At 37.9% G+C, this 23,770-nt stretch overlaps 1 protein-coding gene across 2 annotated transcripts in view; it reads right to left on the reverse strand.

Moving 5' to 3' along the window:
* Nucleotides 1-23,542, reverse strand: part of LOC117422570 (sodium/potassium/calcium exchanger 4-like) — a 67,480-nt gene extending 43,938 nt beyond the window's left edge. The window contains exons 1-2 of one of the 2 annotated variants that reach the window (XM_058991517.1): nucleotides 22,517-23,542; nucleotides 14,606-14,722 (exon numbers count right to left, since the gene is read on the reverse strand). In XM_058991517.1, coding sequence (XP_058847500.1) covers nucleotides 14,606-14,722; nucleotides 22,517-22,673 — 274 coding nt within the window. In that variant the 5' untranslated portion in view covers nucleotides 22,674-23,542. The remainder of the gene's footprint in view (nucleotides 1-14,605; nucleotides 14,723-22,516) is intronic. The other variant, XM_058991518.1, reaches the window with a different exon arrangement.
* Between the last annotated feature and the right edge of the window lie 228 nt (nucleotides 23,543-23,770).

Below are 23,770 nucleotides of genomic sequence, written 5' to 3' on the forward strand. Positions count from 1 at the left end.
ATCCACGGAGAAAAACAAGGTCTTGCAACATTGTTTTACTATTCCATCAGCCACCTTAAAACTGAAATATTTCTATACTTCACTGCGCACAGACTTCAGGGTTGTTAATTTTTTTGCCAATCCGGAAGTAATTGAATCTTCAGCCTCTCTGCGTATAAATGCTGACTCACGACACTTCTCAAAGTATTAAGTATGGTGTCATGCCGAATTTTGCATTATTTTTTAGATGTATTTTGATGTTTTAAAAGTACATCTCCTTTATAATAAGAAGTTCACATTTTAAAAATACATTGATAATAGTGGAAGTAAATCACTCAGACAAAATGCAATCAACCACGGACGCATATCTCAAAACAATGCAGCATGCAAATAGCGTTTGGTACCTAAATGCCAATCAATGGAATAAAATGTTTAAATAACACTTTAGTGTGTGGAGTTTGCCTGCGAGACTGACAATGATTGGTGTGTATAGGGCTTGTTGTAATTTAATATAAAATAAACTTGATTATACTGCGTTTGTATTTTTAGCAGTATTAGCAATAAAAAGTTTGTCTCTGCGAGTGGACAGATTTTTTTTTTTTTTAATCCCACTATCTCATATCAAAATATTGATAATGGTGCCCATCACTAGTATTAATCAATAACAATCTGATAGTTATTTCATATGTAACCTACCATGATCAACTTAACGAAAACTCATTTATATTTTATAAATAACCTTTTCTACCATTTTAATATGAAATCAGAATTGTTTCATAATGTCATTAGCATTAGAAAAGCGTCATCTCTGCAGTGAATTGTGGGACTGTAGTCCTTGGGAAGGTGTTATTTGGGATTAAACTCGACAAAGAACTACATACATACTTTTCCAATGTGAGTCTATACTAGTAACAGAATATGAAATGCACTGTTATGATCAAGTTACAAACCTTGAAATGCGGTAAACTTCATTTTAGTGACTGAAGTCAATCAGACAAAATATTCAGTAATTGCACTGTTAAAAGGCTTTAGCCAAAGTTACTACCTCATGTCCATATTCTTGCCTAAATTCCCATCTAAACACTAGCTTAAAATAATGGTAGTTTTGAAGGAAAAAGCCACAGGGAGGCACACATTCTAAAGTATTCTTAGCTGTCTGAAGAGCTTAGGTGGGGCTTAATTATCAAGACAGTAAACAAATGAATTTAATGGTGCTTGTCAACATTGCAGCTCAGCACGGATTGTTTGGCTATAAAAATAGCTTCCACAATGCTCCAAATACACAGCTATGGCTTATCCCCAGGAGATTGGTTTATCAAATCAACCCCTAGGAAAAAAAAATCCCAACATAACACTTTGACAAGTGCCTTCATTAGTGTAGTTTCTATTTGATATATAAAAGAATACCATCACACAAATCAATACACTGAAGAAGGCACTAGCCAAAACATCTGTCAAATTGACTGTTTGTATAAACTTTACAAAATTAAAAGTATGAACCTTTGTAACCATTTTGACAAAAAAATAAAATAATAATTAGCAATTGCTTACTAATTGAATATCTGTTTCTCCTGTTGCCTAAAAGCCATTTGAAATTCCAGTAGGTTTTTTTTCCCTTACAAAGCATTACTCTGCATAAAAAAACAATAACATTAATCTGCCAGCAGTCTGTTCTAAATGTTTATCTATGCACATTGGAAACAAACTGCAGTACTTCTATACTGTCGCAATATCACTTTAGATTCTTCTTTCCTAAAGGATCAGCATCTTGGACAGACTATTTAGCACAAACAACTGTGGTACGGTGATGTAATGAAATTCAAATGCAAGCTCTGTGTTTTTCATTTCATCCCCACCAGTGTATCTATTAAAAATGTATTTAACTGGGATCACCCCCAAGAGAGGCATCACCTCATTACAGGGCACCTGTATCCCAGGGGGCAGCAGGAATCAATTCCCACTCAATCATTCATATTGCATATGTAACTACCATGGATCATGGATACTCAACCCTCGTCCTGGAGGGTCGCTGTCCCTCCTGGTTTTTGTTCCAACTGTACCCTAAATTACTTAATTGGACCAATTAAGTGCGTATTAGAAGCTTAATCAGTCCAATTAATCAATGTAATGTACAGTTAGAACAAAAACCAGGAAGGACAGCGGCCCTCCAGGACCAGGGTTCAGTAGCACTGCCGTGGAGGGTCAATCAAGTGACACATGCACTGATGGGTGTACACACAAACACTACATGGTTCAGTGCACAAAAAATGATCCATGTTTCTCAGAGTAATCCTCTGTCTGTATGCTTGTGTGGCCCATCATTGAGCAGGACCTAGACAGCTTGCTGATGAAAATCCAGTAGTACCAAACCAGAGCATGCCTTTGAAGAACTCCCATATGAGGAAGAAGATGATCTTTTGAGGCAGATAAAAGTGCAGACAAGCTACAGTAAGTGAAACTTCATTGTTGCATTGAAAACTTCCTCGCCATAATGAAAGAAACAAAAAGTAAGAGAATATTAAAATTTGCCAGGTCAGGTCAGTGTGGAGAAAGCAAGCAAGCAAGCAACTGTCAGTATTTACCACTGCAATTGTGGGATGGACCACAAACTGTTGAAAAGAAGAGACTCATGGATACCATAATATTTAGTGACTACGGGGTAGGAGTGGGGTAATATATCAATAAATCACACACCCCATCTTCTATCCTGGTTCATTACATGTAAAAAGAGAACGATTACATTTTTTCCATGCATCTGGAGAACTGCTTATCCAACTGTCACAAAACTTGGAACATTATTTAGCTTACATTGCTGAGCGTACAGAATCTAGGGATATATGGAGCTTCACGACATCAGTGGTTGCCCAAGGCCAAATTGGAACACTGACAAATTTAAATATACCCTCCTGTATTGTAATATTAATTAGGTCATTTGAATTTTAAAAGGGGGATTTATCTCCCTAAAAGAAAACTACATGTAATCCCACATTGCAGACTGGTACTACCAAAATAGCGTGACAAAAAGGTGAGACTTGTTCCTAGTTATTTCTTAGCCATAGTTAAGAGGTCTTTAAAATGAACAGCTTAACAGTAAGACCATTCATGGTATGGAGGTCCTTTGCCAAACATATATAATGTTTAAAGTATAGTGTGTTTTTTACAACTGAAATTAATTTATTGGCTGCATTTACCTGTTTGCACGTTCATTTAGAATGCCATTCGTGACCTGAAATAAATCAATCATATTTTGAGATCTTGCAAAATTAACACATTTCTTCATTCTTGCAAGATAATTGAGTGAGCCCTGGCTTCAACTGCCACCTAAAAGTAAAAACAAAAAAAAACAAAACAAAAATGATAGAAACAATTGAAGAATGAATTGAATTGGAAATTTGGATTATTAAAAATAGCCCTTATAGGCTTGGAATTTTCACATAAACTGAAATGAATTCAGGGGCATGACATGAAACTAATTAAGCAGACAATTTTGAAAGGAAGAGGTTAAGAAAAAGATGTTCTGTTCTTTCAAAAAGAAAACTGCAGCAACGTTCCCACCCTTTCTTCAAACCACCCAACCCATTCTGGATTTTATAGTTCACAAACATTAAGAGCAAGGGTTTTATTTGATCATGAAAGAAGCATTATCATTGGTGGATTGGGCAACACCTCTTTGGAAAACAGCTAATCACAGTCCGTTTTTACAGAACTCTGTATACATTTTTATTTATTTTATTTTTTTTAAACGAGAAAGACGATACCACACAGATGTGTCAGACAAGGTTTTAGGAAGGTGACAAATGCTTGTAACCTTCATGATAGCTTGATAAACTGCCAAAGTCTCATCACTTTAGTGCAGACTTGGGAAAACAAGTTTAGCCACAAGCAGCTGTGACCTGTAGTCTGCGTACACTGCAGCTGTCCACACTGTCCTCATTGTTTCTGATTTTGACAAAACAAAAAAGCCCAAGAACATAATTACCAATGTCAGTGACAACCACTTCAGTGAAATCACTACCGCCTTCTGAAAGAAAAGGTCTCAACCCAGGCTAATACAAGTTGCATTACAGCACCCAAACCATTTACAAAACTGCTGATATGGGTAAAGTATCAGAATTGTCCTGTTGATGCAAAACTAACAGTTTTGAGAAATCATTTGGTTTTTGGTGGGGCTTAACTCTTGGAAAGAGCTCCTAGACTAGCTCACAGCTACCACTGTGTGTGCTTGGGTAGCGGAGGGGACTGTGCACAGACACTGCAAGTTCCTCACAGCAAGAAACAAAAATCCAGCACTTTCATTGAATTTGATGAGGTTTCTTTTAGTTTACAAAACAGAGAAACAAATGTGGAGAGTACCATGAATTAGATTATGTGGTCTGGTTCTCGTATTATTGTATTGCAAACAGAAGTTAGAAAAGGATGTGAACGGGTATCGGGGGTGGGTGGTCTGCTCTTGGGTGCCAAACTTCCACGGCTGTCAAGCTGTGTGCTGTCGTTTCTCCCACTCCTTGTCTTTGTTACAACGGAAGCACATAAGGCTGTGCTGTTCACAACTCCCACTCCGAACACTGACAGTGACAGATTTCCCTGGCTTCAAGAAGTAATTAAGGAAGAGTAATTTGTACTGAAGCTCAAGAGTTGTCCAGGAGGTGGAAATAAGCAGTCCTTGACAAGACAATGAAGTCTGTGCTGAGACCTGGCTCTTGTGAAGGTTTCGACAGCCAATAAAGGTTACATTTTTTCACCCACTTGAAATTTGATCTTTATTTCAGCTGGTTGCAATTACCAAAATTAATGTTTTGCATTCTAAAACAGAGAATCTCATATACATGTGTCTGTGGGGAGAAATGCTCACTCCTTCCTCCTACCTGGTACAAAACGGTACAGCTTTTATTAGCGTCTCTCTACCAGGGCTAATCAAAGTCAATTGAAAACCCCTCCCTGCTATAATTGCTTCAGACACTTTAAAAGGTAATATGTCTCAATAAAAGTCAATCATCTCTCATGATGTATCAATTTTACCATACTGTGGTGCACTTTTACTTCCACATGTTCATATATTCAAAGCAATAAATCAATACAATATACATATTATTATTATTATTATTATTATTTATTTCTTAGCAGACGCCCTTATCCAGGGCGACTTACAATCATAAGCAAATACATTTTAAGTATCACAGTACAAGTAATAATACAATTAAGAGCAAGATAAATACAATGACTTTGGTTTAAGCAAGTACAAGTGTGACAAAATACAATTCAATAATACAGCAGATAACAGTGTCAGTGATAGTTACATCAGGATATGATTAAATACAAAATACTACAGATTAAACACTTTGCAGATTACAGTACTCTGAAGTACAGGATTAAATGCAGTAAAATAGGGGGCAGATAAGAGCAAGTAAAGCGCATTTAAGGAAGGGTGATAAAGTGTCCAGAGGGAAAAACAGATGAGTTCTACAGGTGGTGTCTGAAGAGGCGAGTCTTAAGGAGGCGCCGGAATGTAGTCAGGGACTGGGCAGTCCTGACATCTGTGGGAAGGTCATTCCACCACTGGGGAGCGAGGGTGGAGAAGGAGTGGGCTCTGGAGGCAGGGGAGCGTAGAGGAGGTAGAGCCAGTCTTCTAGTGCAGGCAGAGCGGAGAGGTCGAGTGGGGGTGTAGGGAGAGATGAGGGTCTGGAGGTAGCTAGGTGCAGTCTGGTCAAGGCATCTGTAGGCTAGTACAAGAGTTCTGAACTGGATGCAAGCGGTGATCGGGAGCCAGTGGAGTGAGCGGAGTAGTGGAGTTGCACGGGAGAAGCGAGGCAGAGAGAACACCAGGCGAGTTGGAATATCAATAGTGTCCATTGCTAAAAGGCTGCCCTGTCAAACTCAAAGATTTCCATCAATTGCCATTAACATGGTTGAAAGCAGGTATTAAATATTAGGTATTTATAAAGGAGCCCAGAGTTACAATTCAAAGTTCACAGCAGAGATGACACATTTCTATAGCAACAAGCAATGTGAAAAAAAATCATGAAGTGAAATCTAAATTATTGTATATCTAAACAGATAAAAGAAAAGGCAAGACAACTAAAACGGCAGATAAAATACGAGCGGTTTTAGTTTGGTCACAACAGGCTATATACTAAAAAAAAAATATCACACCATCATCAGTTGTTACTCAATATTTGTTTAGACAAGTGCAAATGAAGGTAGGCTTTGTTTGTATTTAAACAGTTTAGCATGAAGTTAATTCCAATTAATTAAATACCCAACAACTTATTAAAAGGAGTTAGATTTTGAGCACATCCACACAGCCTAGTATTAAGCACATATGTGTAACACAGCTGAAGGGATTAGCCGATACATACATTTTTCTTGTACTAGTTTTGAGTGCTTGAAGTTAGATAATTTTACACAGTTTATACACCTTGATAAAAATAATGCAACAATTCGAGGATTTTGTTTAGTATACCTTTGTTATAAAATGTACATTTTGAGAGGGAGGAAAATTGTGTATTTTTGTTACAACAATAAGATCTAACAACGATTTGACTAGTAGTAGTTGCATACCTTGGCCTATGTGGTAGCATATGTGGTCAGGGCAGTCCTGATTTCCTAGCAAATGTCCCGCATCCCGATGCATAGGAAGAAAGTCCCGATATTTACCCATAGAAAAAAAATAATTTATTCTGCACAGTAGAGTTAGTGAAAACCACACTCTGTGCTCTTCATGCGGCTGACACATCTGCTGATCACTAACTTATATAAAAGGTAAGAATGCTTCATTACGTCTATTTTTACTGTCACGATGGTCGTGTTGTGTTGAAGGGGATACGTCTATTATATGATAAGGAATGTTTCTTGCGTATGACCCCCCCCCCCCCCGAGATGAGTGTCCCACTGAACAGTTTCCAAATGCTGGCAAGTATGTGGAAGGCTGTTGCATCTGTACTTTATAGAGAGGATTGTGAGCTTGAGAGACACTGAAAATATTCAGTGAAAAAAGACCCAAGCAGTCAACTTATTCCAAAATCCTTCTCACAACAAAAAATAAATTGCACTTGTTGAAATTTCCCTTGAAGCACACTATGCTTGACAAACAGGCTTATATTCTGCACTATGATGTGCAAAACTGCAAACATAATTCATGGTTTCTTTTATTCAATTTTAAACTGATCATTTATCAGCAATATAATTATCTATACAGCAGGGAACACATTTATGAAGCTACCTACAGCAGTCCAATAAGTTGCCAGTAGGTAAAAAGACACTCAGCAGTCCAGTAGCAAAAGGAAACCACCAATACAAAAAGGGTCCTGGCAGTCAAAGATTGATGTTCAGTATATTGGTTGTTGTATTCTGGGATTATTTACGTTACTGACTTAAAACTTGGAAGGTATAACAACCACCAGTGGGGAAAGTGTTCCAGAGAGTGATTTTGAATTCTACGATTTCCATTAAAAATGGACAGAATTAATATTCTGCATTTTCATTAGGATGTGTAGATATGCCGACTGTTAAATATGAAAGTGTTTAGAAAACAAACTCATCTAACTAAGCAGTTACATTTTCAACCCAGTTCCCAGGCCATTCCTTCCCAGCCAGATACATTTTCTCAAGTATATTTGAACACACACACGTACAGCTGAACATTGCGTACTTGAAAAACTGGGAATGAAAGCAAGCCTGAACCCTGATAATCTTTAATTATAACAGACACTCATCCTGGTCTTTAATGCAACAGGGTTCGGAGCTCGTGTTTGGCAAAGGACCACCCTACTCGTAATACCATGAACAGTCTTACTGTGGGCAAGCTGACCTTATTTTAGCTCGTCACTGTTAATTTTAGAGACCTCTTAACTATGGCTTGGTTTACATGCAAAACTAGAAGTAAGTCTCACCTTTTAGTCACCCTATTTTAGCAGTACCGGTCTGAAATTTGGGTTTCGATGTAGTTTTTTTTTTTTTTTTTTTTTAGGGAGAGAAATTCCCCTTCAAAGTTCAATAAAACTATGGGTAAATATTCCTGACAGTGTTTCAATTTGGCCTTGCACAACTACTGATATCATGCAGCTCCATATATCCCCAGAATCCGACACTCTCAACAGCTAAAATCAAATAACGTTCCAAGTTTCGTGACAGTTGGATAAGCAGTTCTCCACATACTGAAGTAGGTATGAACGACCGACCGCCTCCACTATATTCCCTTTGCAGGGGATTTCATCACAAGCGGGGGAGAAGCAAACAAGTAGCATGTTAAGGAGGCTAAACCCACACTGTTGTAACTAGATTGTTTTTGCTGGGTTACCTTTATAAAATTACCTTTATAAAAGTTTACCACAGTATTTTTGCAGTTGTAACAGGCTCCCCCCCCCCATGGGTATACTATGCATTTACCATAGTTTATACTGGTTTGCCATGTTTATTCACATGCTTTACCATACCTCGCTATTCTTTACAACACTTACCTATTCGTTACCATGCTTTCACTGTGCTTTATTACACTTTGCTATGCTTTTACTACGATACATTAATAAAATTGAAGCTTTTAACAAAATAAAAGCAAATCAAAATACAGCTTACTGATACTGTGAAAGTTCTAGATCAAAACAAGGTCAAAGCATTTCCAAAATAAATTGTATTTCATATTTTTTCCCACTGTCATATTAAGTGTCCAAATGATTTGGGCCATGGATTCTCAATCCTCTGGATAATTAAAAGAACTCTGTGAAAATAATATTTCTCATTGATAATGAACCAGTCGGTATTATCATGTATGTCTTCAAGAACAAAAGCAATAAGGCTGTACTGAATTGAATTTAAACAACTTATCTAGCCTTGAATGCCTGGGATAAACCAAGATTAGCTGCCATTCTGGAGATGATCCCAAGCACAGCTTGCAAAGAACGAATGATTTGCATGCAATGCTCATGTGAAGCATTACCTTGGAATAGACAGAGTTCAAGGGATCAGAATGAGGGCAAAATGGCTTGGTGCACCTTTGAATTGAAATTGTGAAAGAAATTTAACAATGTGAATTGTCAATCCTAACATTAAACAGTAAAGACCTATATTCTCACATACATTTTGTTTTCTCTGTGTAAAGGTGTTTGGACTAGTGTTCAGGAGCTGCCCTTCTGTTCTCGTTGACTACTGGACACATAACCTAGGCCAGGTCTGTCAATGTTTCTTTTACATTCATAAGCATTATCAAAATGGCAAGTTTTTATTCTTCTTTGTATTGCTGGCAATACACAGCTGCACACTAGATGGCGCTGGCTCTTATTTGTATAAAGACACTGTAGCTGATGAGCAGTGGATAATAATTTAAAATTACTTTAAAATTATATAAATGAATAAATAACACATTTATATTTTAAAAGGTCATGCATCTTAATAAGATTCAAGAAAGTTTTTTGTAGAGCCTTTTGTTGTATGTGCCATTATTTTACATCAATAACAGACACCCCTCCCTCGAGTCAATATTCCGCAATAAGCACAGGATGCTTTCTCAGATACATTGTTTAACATGTAAAACACAAGTCATAAGATTGTAAATAATACTGAAAGGTTTGAACAGGGCATTTTTACCCGTCTATATGTGGTACTGTACAGGAAAAGAAAACAACAAAGTTTTCCACTCAAGCAATACACCAAATTTAATAATGACTAGGTGCAGTCCAAATAAAAATTGATTGCATTGCTCATTCACTTACAATTTGATTTTTATTTAACCTCTTCTTCCACATCAATAGCTTTTGATGCATCACCAGGCAACGAATAGCGCATCAATAAAGAGGTAGCTGAAGCAAATAAAACAATGACAAATATTCATTCAATATCACGTGAAAAGGAACAAAGTGAACTACAGGTCTCTCCCCATCATATGCAGAGACAGAATTCCTACTTCAAACTTTTATGTTGTTTTGTGGTCTGCAATTCATACAGTGTATAAGGGATACAACCAGGTATTGTGAGATATGAGACTATGGTGTGAATTGTTTTTCCTTCACATGCAAAACTCTATAAAATATGTAATTGTGAACTAAATATGTCCCTATTCAAACGGGTATGTAAAAGAGAACCTATTCACGGCAGTATTCGTCTATAATTTATATATATATATATATATATATATATATATATATATATATATATATATAGCTCTGGAAAAAATTAAGACCACTGCAAAATTATCAGTTTCTCTGGTTTTACTATTTATAGGTATGTGTTTGGGTAAAATGAACATTTTTGTTTTATTCTATAAAACTACTGACAACATTTCTCCCAAATTCCAAATAAAAATATTGTCATTTAGAGCATTTATTTGCAGAAAATGACAACTGGTCAAAATAACAAAAAAGATGCAGTGTTGTCAGACCTCGAATAATGCAAAGAAAATAAGTTCATATTCATTTTTAAACAACACAATACTAATGTTTTAACTTAGGAAGAGTTCAGAAATCAATATTTGGTGGAATAACCCTGATTTTCAAGCACAGCTTTCATGCGTCTTGGCATGCTCTCCACCAGTCTTTCACATTGATGTTGGGTGACTTTATGCCACTCCTGGCGCGAAAATTCAAGCAGCTCGGCTTTGTTTGATGGCTTGTGACCATCCATCTTCCTCTTGATCACATTCAGAGGTTTTCAATGGGGTTCAGGTCTGGAGATTGGGCTGGCCATGACAGGGTCTTGATCTGGTGGTCCTCCATCCACACCTTGATTGACCTGGGTGTGTGGCATGGAGCATTGTCCTGCTGGAAAAACCAATCCTCAGAGTTGGGGAACATTGTCAGAGCAGAAGGAAGCAAGTTTTCTTCCAGGACAACCTTGAACTTAGCTTGATTCATGCGTCCTTCACAAAGACAAATCTGCCAGATTCCAGCCTTGCTGAAGCACCCCCAGATGAGTCCAATTTTCAGCTTTGCCCAACACCTGGTCGTCTAACCGTTAGACGGAGACCTGGAGAGGCCTACAAGCCACAGTGTCTCGCACCCACTGTGAAATGTGGTGGAGGATCGGTGATGATCTGGGGGTTCTTCAGCAAGGCTGGAATCGGGCAGCTTTGGCATGAATCAAGCCAAGTACAAGGTTGTCCTGGAAGAAAACTTGCTTCCTTCTGCTCTGACAATGTTCCCCAACTCTGAGGATTGATTTTTCCAGCAGGACAATGCTCCATGCCACACAGCCAGGTCAATCAAGGTGTGGATGGAGGACCACCAGATCAAGACCCTGTCATGGCCAGCCCAGTCTCCAGACCTGAACCCCATTGAAAACCTCTGGAATGTGATCAAGAGGAAGATGGATGGTCACAAGCCATCAAACAAAGCCGAGCTGCTTGAATTTTCGCGCCAGGAGTGGCATAAAGTCACCCAACATCAATGTGAAAGACTGGTGAAGAGCATGCCAAGACGCATGAAAGCTGTGCTTGAAAATCAGGGTTATTCCACCAAATATTGATTTCTGAACTCTTCCTAAGTTAAAACATTAGTATTGTGTTGTTTAAAAATGAATATGAACTTATTTTCTTTGCATTATTTGAGGTCTGACAACACTGCATCTTTTTTGTTATTTTGACCAGTTGTCATTTTCTGCAAATAAATGCTCTAAATGACAATATTTTTATTTGGAATTTGGGAGAAATGTCAGTAGTTTATAGAATAAAACAAAAATGTTCATTTTACCCAAACACATACCTATAAATAGTAAAACCAGAGAAACTGATAATTTTGCAGTGGTCTCTTAATTTTTTCCAGAGCTGTATATATATATATATATATATATATATATATATATATATATATATATATATATATATATATATTAGCAATAATGGTCACGGTCCATGGCATGTTTTCAATTCCCCTAGTTTGTAATTAGATATTTTAAAGTGTTTCACTTCTGTTCTGTATGTTTTATGCGCTCACACTTCAAATTCTTAATCCTGTACAGGCCATTTCAATAGAACCTGGGCAGCAACCAATGAAATTGCTTGGTTTAGTTTCCAACGTTCTGTCAGGCTTGGAATTTTTGTTAGAATCCACCATGAGTTTGTTCTGGCTAGAGTTAATCGAGTTAAAGAAAGAACTCCCCTGAATACTCAGCAGTGCAATCTAATGCAAACCACGAGCTCCAAGCCAGCCTCTCGGCTTCTTTCAGGTCAGTTAATGAGAAGAAAACACCAACAAAAGAGAAATTGCTGAAACACTTCCAATTCTGCTGGAGGCAGCCGAATGTTCTGAGAGTACAAGGGCAGCTCTACTGGCTGGTTTGATGTTGGGTGCTGGAAGAGTGTCTCATTAAAGTTCATTAACTCTCCACTCTTTCTGATGCTGGAACAAAATACATGGGGCCAGATTTGTGAAGGTGTTTTACACCAAAAATAATTTGTACTATTTTTCTAAAGTTAAAAAAAAAACCCCACACAACACACCTTAGGGACTGTTACAGTAAAATAAAATACAGTCAAAACAATATGGTACCTGAAAGCAATATACTGTATGATTAAAATTGTGCTTTCAAAACAATGTGCAAATTCATTTTTGGTAAAAAGCCCTTGATTAGTTAAAACAGCAACCCAAAAGCAACTCAACGGCCAATAGATGGTATCTGGAAGATTTATTTTTAATATAGGCGAGATTATAAAGACTTAACTAACACAAATTGCTTATTCACTTACACATAAAAAGCACTGCCATTCGCCTTTGCAAAAGACCAGCACTTTCATTAAATATTATAATCACATACTGTACTTCCTGATGTTAGCTTCTCATTTCTCAAATACTGTAGTTGGCTAATTATTTATGTCATGAAAACCCAGCATATTTATAAAACATACCCATCTGGGCCAAAGAGAATTAAAGAGGAAGTTATGGATGCATACCTCACACATCTTAGGGACTGCTATTAACCTCCTCAAACTCCATTTGTATCCCAAACAGAACAGAATCAGCACATAACTTTTTTTTTCTTTAATTTATTAAATTTAGTAAAGTCTACAGCAAAAACTAGAGAATGCATTGAGCACACTACCTCCCCCCTCATATAAAAATCTTGATACACCATATTGGATTTTAACTACTCAGGAAATTGCTCTCATTGTACACTTGATCTGCCTTGTGGTTATCACTTAATTAACATGTCTCCATATGTGCCTTCCATTTATAATTGAAAACTTAGAGTTTCATTATTTTGCGCATTAAAAATGTATTCGTAATCAGACACAATGCTGTATTAACAAAAAGAAATCAAAATTGGAACTACATTACTCATTTAGACATGCATCAGTTTACAGTGAAGACAATGGTTGTAACTTGGCAGAATTGCATCTCCTTCAATAAAATGTCCATATGGCATCTACAGCAACATCTGCAGGTTTTCTGTTCTCAAATTCAACTTGAAAAGCCATTTTGAAGCCTCCCTACTGGAAGTGCTTACTCACCTCCCCACTTGAACAAAAAATGCAATACATACTGTAGAAAGAGATACAATTTCAGTTCATTGTTAGTTATTGCATTAGTACTGCATTATAAAAACATCAAAAGTGCTTGATGTGTGTTTCAGAGCCATGCTGTGGTTGGCAACAAATCACTGCACCACTGTCTTAATGTAGCTTTCCACAGAGACTATAACCTCCTTGATTTACAGCAGTGAGATGTCAAAACCGATTGAGTCAATTCTACATCCTTACAACTGCATCATGATTTTAAGTGAACATCTTGAAGTTGTTGCCTCATAGCTGCTATTACTTGCATAAAACTGCTATCTAACTACATTATACAGTATATGGATACATAGAGTGATTTTACTCAGATTTATTGTGTTATTCATACAGAACCATAATAATTTTATTTTTTTTGTAGAAATTTACTTTCACAGTGGTTTCCACCCATAAAACTGCAGCAGTCACACCAACACATTCGACAATGCACAGATTGCCCAGTAAAGTGGGTGAAACTCTGTTCCCCTGGCAGGTGTTCATAATACATTTCTCTTCTCACAAGCTGCTCAGTGATTTCCATGAAAAATTTCACTTTGGATCACCCACAGGCGCAGCGCTTTCAAAACAGTTTCATGTCTTGACTCTCATGCAAACGGACATGATTCTGTAGAATACAATACTACAAAATAGCAGGCAATGCCAAGTTGCTTTGCTTGTGCGATTAAAGGTGGACAGAAAAGTAAATGACAAGTAAAAACATGCAATGATTTAAAACAATCTTGAGCAGCACACTATTTAAGCAGCAATAAGCTAAAACTACTTTTAGTATACTACTAACTTTAAATAAATTAAACGTTTGCTTTCTAGCTGCAGTGTTCCCCCACTGTACATCTCCAAAGGCTACCGATATAGTGGTGAAACCGGAAGCTATGATAAAGATTTGTACAACATGAGGTGCTTTTGTCCCATGCTGTGACAAAGACTAAATACATCCTGATCAGTGCAAACGAGATTAAAAGACTGAACATGCCATTCAAATTAAACTCATACAGTGATAAAAAGTAGATGATGTATGGCAATGGTACCCATATTTTACTAGGTATTTGAAAATAACCATTCTTTTTCAGATAGGGCAAGTACTTTGTTGTACAGTGACTTACTGGTATTATTTTCCATTACATCCATCAGTCGTACCTGGTTCTGTGCAGTTCTTGGTGAGGAGTGTTTCATTTTCCATGTCCATCGCCATCAACTTCCTATTCCCCCACCGTTCAGAAGCCGTCTGTCTTTCTACTGCAGGTGTATCAAGACCTGTGTAGGACAAACAAAGGATTTCAATTGTTTAGCACCTAGAGGCTAATTAAAAGTGTCTTTTTAATTAATTATCCCCCAAAACATGGTGTCTGTTTCTTTATATGGAGGCTGGTCCAGTGGTTAAAGAAAAGGGCTTATAACCAGGAGGTCCCTGGTTCAAATCCTGGCTCACTCACTGACTCATTGTGTGACCCTGAGCAAATCACTTAACCTCCTTGTGCTCCATCTTTCGGGTGAGACGTTGTTGTAAGTTACTCTGCAGCTGATGCATAGATCACACACTCTAGTCTCTAAGTTGCCTTGGTTAATAATAATAACAATAATAATTACCAAAAATCAACACCCGATTCCCACATTGTCCTTCAATAGCCAAATAGTTACTCTCAGTAAAACTGCTAAGTTATGAAACCAAACTGCAATGTTCAGTATTTCAAAACACAATTTAAAAAAAAAACAACTAAAAAGTATTCTGACCCCTGTAATATTTCTTTTGAATGAATGAAAAAAACATCTAACTAACTAATCACTTAACCTAATCAACCACTTTATTTTATCAAAGCAAAGGCAGATGTATACAAATCTAATTACATTAAGGGTTTTACAGCAATTATTTAATAAAAATTGTATTGAATCAGAACAGATCCTTGTTTGGAAGCAATTCACTGCAACGCCACCGATTTTAAAGCAACAGAGCCCCATAAATGTATTGCATTTTATTTACACAAGGACTGCTCGGTGCATGTGAATACTATACAAGTCCAATAGTTTTCCTTCTATGCAATTTCAGAAACCTGACTTGGTTTTCCTTTTTTGTCTTCTTTTTTACATTCCCTAATGGTAGTTGCAGCTACAGGCACACTAACCTCCACCCTCACTGAAGCCTTATTGTCATTCTAATCTACACCAGAAGCTACTACCATCTATAACAGCAGGAGCTTATGAATATCAGGGTTGTACTGCATGTCAGATAGCAAAACAAAGACAAATGAGAGGGATATCTTATGAAGAGAAGAAAGCACAACCGTCACGAAATCAAGTGAAAGAGTCTGTTCCCAGCTGCATGTACAGAAGGATTGTTGCAGAGTGCATTATGACTATTGCATTTGCCTACTGCAGTGCTTTGTGACGCTTCATTGCACAGTGCTTTATAAATGTAATTGTTGCTAGTCGGAGTGGTCAGACCAGCGATATCAGCAGAATTCTACACAATAATATGGTTTATTTTTTGTTTTTATTTAGACTGCCATAAATTTGGATGCTTGGGACATAAGGTCAGTGGGTGTCCTCTGATCCCATCATCAAGCTAATTATCTCTTTACATCCAGGAGCTCGAGTGGATATCGGCGAGCTACTGGTCCCTGTGTGTCCACTTCACAGCACTAGGCACCAAGCCAGGAGGGGCTGTCGCAGTGTGTTGAGGTGACCCATTCCCTGCCAATTCTACCTCCCTAACCCACAAGCCAACACAACATTCCCTGTGGAATCCTAGTGAATATCGTCAACACAGCACAGCCAGGATGTGGAACTCCAAGTGGCCGCACCTTACCACGTGAGCCACTCAGGACCACAACTTGTCTACATTTTTACATACATTCCCTTTCAGTGCAAATATTTTACAATCACAATTTGTGTGCCCCTCGTACACAGAAAAATAGCATCTCCTATTAGAGGTGTTAGTTTATAGTTTAAACATTGTCAAATATATGCAAGTGCACAGTGGAAGGATAATTTATTTACTGTAGTCTCATATATTTGTAGTAAAAATTCTTAGTTAAATGTTCAGGAAATTAAAAACGTACTTTAAAAACACCCCTACACCCCGCCAAACGCATCATAAAAATTCACACCTAAAACGCTCATAAGACGACTGTTGGTGGCAGTTGACATAGGTTTCACACTCAGTTACCAGCACCACTGTTTGCACACCCGGCCATCCATCATTGATATCCCAAGTTTGGAAGCAAAATGCAACAGAGATCATTGAACTTTAAACCAGCAAACACAGGGTTCCTATTCCTGTTTGCCAATCCTTTAAGATCGAAGGCTGCAGACCCAAGGGACCTGAAGACTTTCTTCCAGCTATAAATTTTTTTGGAGCCGACAGGAACATCCACATATCAGCATCAGCTGTCGCCACTGCACCCCCTTCTCTCTCTGCTGTCTTTAACAACTTAACATGCGTCGTTATACTGAAATATACATCTTTCATTCACAAAGCGGTTTATATGTTGGTGAGCATATTTATTTCTGCATTAATAACCTTTATGATGATTTGCAGATGTAATTAAGATTCATAAAGCAGAGTTCTTGAAATTAAATTGGATGGCATTTGACGACATGCAGATTATGCTAAATTTGGCAATTATACATCGCTTACAGATAAAATGTAATGGGACGTATCTTACAAGTATCGTGTCCAGAATAAATTTGCCTGTGCAAATAACACTTCCAGTGACTGAAAGTTAAAAGGCTAAATCATTATTTTGCTGTCTGATATTAAATATTGAAACCAGTATATTAGAGAAAGGTCCTCTTTTCATAGTACAGTATATAATGTATTATCAGCATGACCTGAAGAATTTGTGATTTATCGCATTGTGAAACAAGGAGGTAAAGTGTACTGGTGCAAACTTTATTAAAGGCCAATAGGACTGTAGACATTCTTATTTTTTGTGTTTAGATTGATTGTCCATATTTTACATTTTCAGATTTCCCAAAGTCAATGGACACCTGTATGCATCTTTTTTTTTTTTTTTTTTTTTTTTTTTTAACAACAATCTATTTAAAAACGAATATACAAGCCTCCAAAATCTCCTCCTCACCACAGACAGTACTGAATATAGGCAAGGCTCTGGTGATAATATACTTAAAATACTTGACAATTACCAAAAAGATTGCTCTGAAAATTGTCCAAAACTTGATAATGTGATAGTTAGACATCCCCTTCTCCATTAACTGATTATTTGCTCCAATAGCGAAGACTTCAGCTGTTAATGACCTCTGTGTTTATATTGGCATAAACCTGTATGAGAAAACATTAAAGTTAAAAAGACACGTTAGCCCACTGATCAACATACTCATCAAGTTTGATCCTGTACACAGCAATATCCCGTACAGCCCTTTATTTACTGGCTGAGGTCATGCTGTTACTAGATTCTTTGTCACAGGATGAAATACAGGACATATGCTACTTTTAGTTTCTGTTCTTCAGAATTAAGTATTCCATTCCACATGTAGAAATAAAAGACTGCAATCTCCATTGAATAGGTACTACACAATACATAATCCAAAAATAAATTTAGGTATGGATGTATAAATAATCTTAACCAATGTATTTTTGTATCATTTTCTGTAACACATCTTGGTGGCTTTTCAGAAGATTATAGCAGCCCTGTGGCGTCAATTTAGCTCTCAGAGCCCTGTCCCAGTAGCTTTACTACAGTGGAAACATTAACCTGGCTCCCTGCAATACTGCTAGTGGATGAAGAATGGCAGTAGATAAACAAACCATGCCTTTAACCCCATACTGATGTATTTCTATCTTTTACATCTTCTTGTGTAGCACAAGTACTTGGAAGCTGATTGAGAGTTCTATTGCGATCACAGGGGTGCGTCAAACTTGACTCATTTAGTACTGTACCAGATAAGCTCAAATACAACGGAACCAAGAGCAGCACCACAGGGAATGGCTGTGGAGGAGACTGCTGCTGTGCCAACCCCTCCTCTCACAGCAGGAGGAAAAGTCCATTCTGCTGATCAAAATCAGCATCTGGGCAAAAACACCTGCAACACACACTTATGCAATTGAGATTTCCAACATTCATTTTGAAATGGAACCCCAAGGTGCATTCTGGAATATATAAAAGCTGCATCTCCCTGTTACACATCATATGCATTTGATAGGCTGATATGTCTTTACCAAGCCAGCACAAATTACTGAAGTTTCACAAAAGTCTCAAAATTGGGAAGCGGCAATCTTTGAGGACGTGTTGTATACCCTTTAAGAACAACACCTTGCAGACTTGTATGGAGCAATCAGTGCTGTAACACACTATTTAATCCAGGTTTGGATGTCCAGGATTTGAGAAACTTTTTTTAAAAAAAACCTCTTCTGTTGTTACTGCAGGCATTCAGCCATCAAACAGTTATAAATACAAAAGGGGGGGGGGGGGGTCATCTTATCAGTTGTATTTTGATTGATTTTCTCATAGAATTTTAATATAATCTGTTCACTGTATTGCAACATCCCCACTGGCATTAGAGGTAAGAGGCGTGGTACAGTATGTTTATCTACCGGTATATGAAATCTGCTGGAAATCTCCAATCTAAACACATTTAACACATGGTAGCAGGGGGTTTTGATAAATATTTAGATACCAACATGGGCAAGAGATTTTGTTTTCTAATAAAAAAATAAATGAGTTTTCACAACAGTCAGCCTTTTCTCATATTCCACCCCTTCACCTCATTTCCATTTCAAGTTTACAGCAATACCAAGAATGTCAGTAACCAGCCTACACTGTATAAAGACATATTGGAATGTAAGTGTGGTAAGCAGACAGGCAGCTTCCTCTATATATAACCAGATTCTAATATTCAATAACTTGTGCTAAAAAAAAAGGGTCGAGAAAGTTAAAGTAAATTCTGTATTGACAATCCAGCAGCTAGATGACATTAGGAATACATTACAAGACACCACCATCATTTGGGTCATTCCATGCCAACTCAACCAGAAAAGGGACATTTTGTTGCCCATCCATCTCAGATTTTCCTAGAAAAATTCACCTGGGGGTTTTCAGACACGCTGAGTTCAGAAATGATAGCCATTATTTTTTTTAAATGTCCCCTTCCACCTGTGACCTTGCAAAGGTCCACCTAAAGTGAGAAAGGGACCTTGACTAGAAAAAAAATCACCCTGGGTGCAATTTAGATGCTACCATCATGTGTAGCCCTCGTTCTACTCGTATTGAATAGAGCTTTTTAGAAAAAATACTAGGGAGCACTCTGCTCACTTCTGGCAAATTGCAAGAGGAGGGGTAACTGACGAGTTTTATTCAAACTTCAGCCTAATCCTTTACCCTGTAAGAACATTATTATTATTATTATTATTATTATTATTATTATTATTATTATTATTATTATTTTCTTAGCAGACACCCTTATCCAGGGCAACTTACAATATATCACATTATTTTTACATACAATTACATTATTTTTTACATACAATTACCCATTTATACAGTTGGGTTTTTACTGGAGCAATCTAGGTAAAGCACCTTGCTCAAGGGTACAGCAGCAGTGTCCCCCACCTGGGATTGAACCCACGACCCTCCGGTCAAGAGTCCAGAGCCCTAACCACTACTCCACACTGCTGCCCCTTAGGAACCAACCAGTCTTCCAAATTCTGTGAAAAACTTTTGGTTTCATCCCACCACTGGTCATTAAACCCCCTTGAAATCTGAATTTTTGTTATTTGTACCAAGTTTAGGCCATAATAACTGCGTGAGGGGACCAAAGGAAGTTAGGTAAGTTCATAACCCCTCACTCGGCTCCAAGCTAGTTCCATTGGAAGCCCACATTGTTACTTTTTCCTCTACATCAATCCTCAGAGAATGCACAATTGAAGAAATAGCCAGTTTGGATAGAACTACGTGGTACTTTAACCTCAAAGTGGCCATAAGCAATGCTCAAATGCATGACAAATGCAACTTCAAAAATCTGCCAAAAATCAAAAATCCCCAGATACCAACATATTTTGCTTGATGCTTGTAGACCTCATTAACATCTATTCAAACATATATTTGGATGATTTTCTGGAGTCCCCCCACGCAAGTTATTACGGCCTAAACTTGGTACAAATAGCAAAAATTCAAATTTCAAGGGGGTTTAATGACCAGTGGTGGGACTTGAAACCAAAAGTTCTTCACAGTATTTGGAAGACTGGCTCCTAAGGTTCTTACAGCAATACTTACATTTTAGGACCCACATCCCCTACAGGGTAAAGGGTTAGGCTGAAGTTCAAATAAAACTCGTCAGTTACCTATTCAATACGAGTAGAACGAGGTGCTACACATGATGGTAGCATCTAAATTGCACCCAGGGTGATTTTTCTAGTCAAGGTCCCTTTCTCACTTTAGGTTGACCTTTGCAAGGTCACAGGTTGAAGGGGAAATTAAAATTCTGATCAGACCTACTGAAGGATGCTTCAATAAGAGGAACTCAAGGGACAGGCTCCACTCACACTTGTATCATGCAAGGTAATAGAATGCATCATACAGCATGACTAGGGAGGTCACTATAGAGAGAAGGGTTATAAAAGCACAGTTATATTTGCTGGAACCTGCATGTGCTTTGTGCACTGGCAATGCATCATTCCTGGTGTACCATTTCTCAAGGTCTTTCATTTTTGTATGCAGGGCTTTAACTCTGTGTAACATTTACATAATTTGAAATCAGAGGATACATTTAGTGGCTGCAACGATTAAAGAAGAAATCTGGAGGGTATGAGGCTGATTGCATTGTATACAGTACAGCTTTGGTAAAAATAGGTGCAGTATACATTCACTGGGCGGCTTAGGCATGTGTGAGAATGAATACAAACATTGTTACACATTTCTTCCCTGTTTGTCTCATCTGCAGCCAATGCTTTCCCAGGTCAGTCCCCAGATTGAAAAGGTCTTAGTAACTTCAAATAATGACCATGAGCAGTTCCCAGTACTGTATTAGTTAAACGTTCACTTGAAAATGCAATTCAGTATGTGTGGATAACATGTTATAACTAAGATTGTGGCCATATCTTATGAATTAAGTGCGCAAGTCCGACGCATTGTAGGCTACTGCATATTCAAATCAAAATTTTCAATTTAGAAAAATGTAATTTCCCTTATTAAAACGGACAGAACATAGATGAAATTATGGTTAAGAGGAAGTGTCCCGCTAAATGAAATCACAGCAGGACGTGTGGATATATAATTGGCTGATTAAATGTATGTGATATAAATATGTCACAGTATAATATCACTGTGGCGGGCTACAACACACTCACACTACTGGGAACTGCAGCTGGAGGGCAAGGAAGAAAAAGGGATTGGATCGCCCACACTCTCGAGTTCAGTCAACAGAAGAAGCCGATACAAAACACCAGGCAACAATAATTGCATGATCAGGTGTTAAGTACGTGCTACTTAGAATACTCCATTAATATGTATCTTTGACTTTCGCATGGATGCTGAAGGGAACACAGCAACACCAGGAACCACAAGCCTCTTATGGCAGAGCTAGGAGCAGCAGAGGACATGCCTCCAGAACAGGCATTTACTGAGCTGTCCCCGGTAATCAGCCTGAAGCAGAGAAGCAACCGAAAACACACTGACCAAACCTCCAAACCAAATCCTAATTTGCATGTTGCGCCCCCACCTTAAATTACCAATGAAATGTGCAAAAACACCTTGTGCAATATGAATGAGCATGTTTGTATAGTGTAACCTTGTGCAAAACGTGATGCTTATGCTTAACAAACTGATTTCCTACAGCGGACCGGCAATAAACACATATTCGAAAATCAAAGATCGATAATAATAATAATAATAATAATAATAATAATAATAATTATTATTAATAAGGCTTAACCAATTTGGTAATGTAACCCAGATCAACTGAAATACAAAATCCTTACAGAATGCATTAGCTATGAATGATGTAAAACTTCATAGCGGTTCATCATACATAGTGTAGACTGCAATATCAAAGCACACATTTGTTAACAGAATCTAATTAATTATCACGACTTACCCATCTTTGACAGTAACGTTGACATGCTCCACGCGATAAACAGTATACTGCAAATAATGCAGACCTGGAGAAAAAGCATCTCTCTCCTCTTTCGAACTTTGGTGATCTTTGTCAACACTGTCATTTTAGACGAATTGCAGTTTTTGCGCATATCCATTGTTACTGGAGCAAAACGCGAGGTTTCTCTTTGTTTGGGACGGGATAACAAAATCCGTAAAATGATAATGTTTGTTTTTATAAAGCCCGGTTTTCTGGTGCGGTCCTCATTTCAAGGCGACGTAGTGGAAATCCTGTCAGCAGGTCACGTGTGGGCTTGCAGGTGACTGGTCAGTTTTGCTAACCTCTCTGATTATTTCAAGGGTAACTCGGCGTGTGAATCCGTGACCCACCGCAGCCAGGCTCACCGGTTGAACAAACCACCCTAGTGCTGTTAATCGGCTCATTCACCTTTGCCAAAACTGCAGAGGCATTGAGTTATCTTTTCAGTTCAAGTTTTTTTTCAAATAAAAAAGGCAGATTCACAAAGCACAATTGGCTGGAAAAAACAAACAAACTACCCTTGCACTGATAAATAAGTCTCGCTAATAATAACATATACAAATAACTTTAAGCTTTAATAGCACGCCTGTGTCAAATTCATATGCTCTGACTATTTATATTTTATTGAATTAGAATCTGTTTTCCCAATGCAGGTTGGTCTATCCGGCAAGCAGTGCCCTGTGCCTCCTTTTGCAATGTTCTCTGAGCACCTTATGCAAAGAAGTTGTTGGAGTACAAATTGCGCGCACGCAAGTCAATTCCTCGTAACTCACTGACAGATGCCTGCCGATGCACTATTAGGTCCATATGATAAATTCCTCTCTCCCCTTCTACCCTAGCTCCAGCAGTAACTTTCTCTACTAGCCGTGGGTGCCATGCGCGGGCACGTGGTTTTCTACAGCACTGATCTCCCTTAATAAACCTGGAGGTCTTGCCTCGCCCTGACAACAGCGCAACAATATCCTTCGGTGGCTACTTTCTATCGGTTCTTTGTCGACAAGCGATAAAGAGCAGATTGATACATTGTTTTATTTATTTCCCAGTGCAGAGAGACATTAGTGTTACGCGAAGTCCGTGTAAACGGCTTCGGAAAATCGAGTTCAGATTTGCACTCAGGGGAAGGAATACGTTTCATTGCAGAAAATCTCAAATTTAACACTTTGCTCGCTGAATTGCAGCGTGCCTATCTGAAGCAAAACAAACAATCCTATATAC

The sequence above is a fragment of the Acipenser ruthenus genome, chromosome 18, assembly GCF_902713425.1.
Source record: "Acipenser ruthenus chromosome 18, fAciRut3.2 maternal haplotype, whole genome shotgun sequence".
In the NCBI taxonomy this organism is placed as follows: Eukaryota; Metazoa; Chordata; class Actinopteri; order Acipenseriformes; family Acipenseridae; genus Acipenser; species Acipenser ruthenus.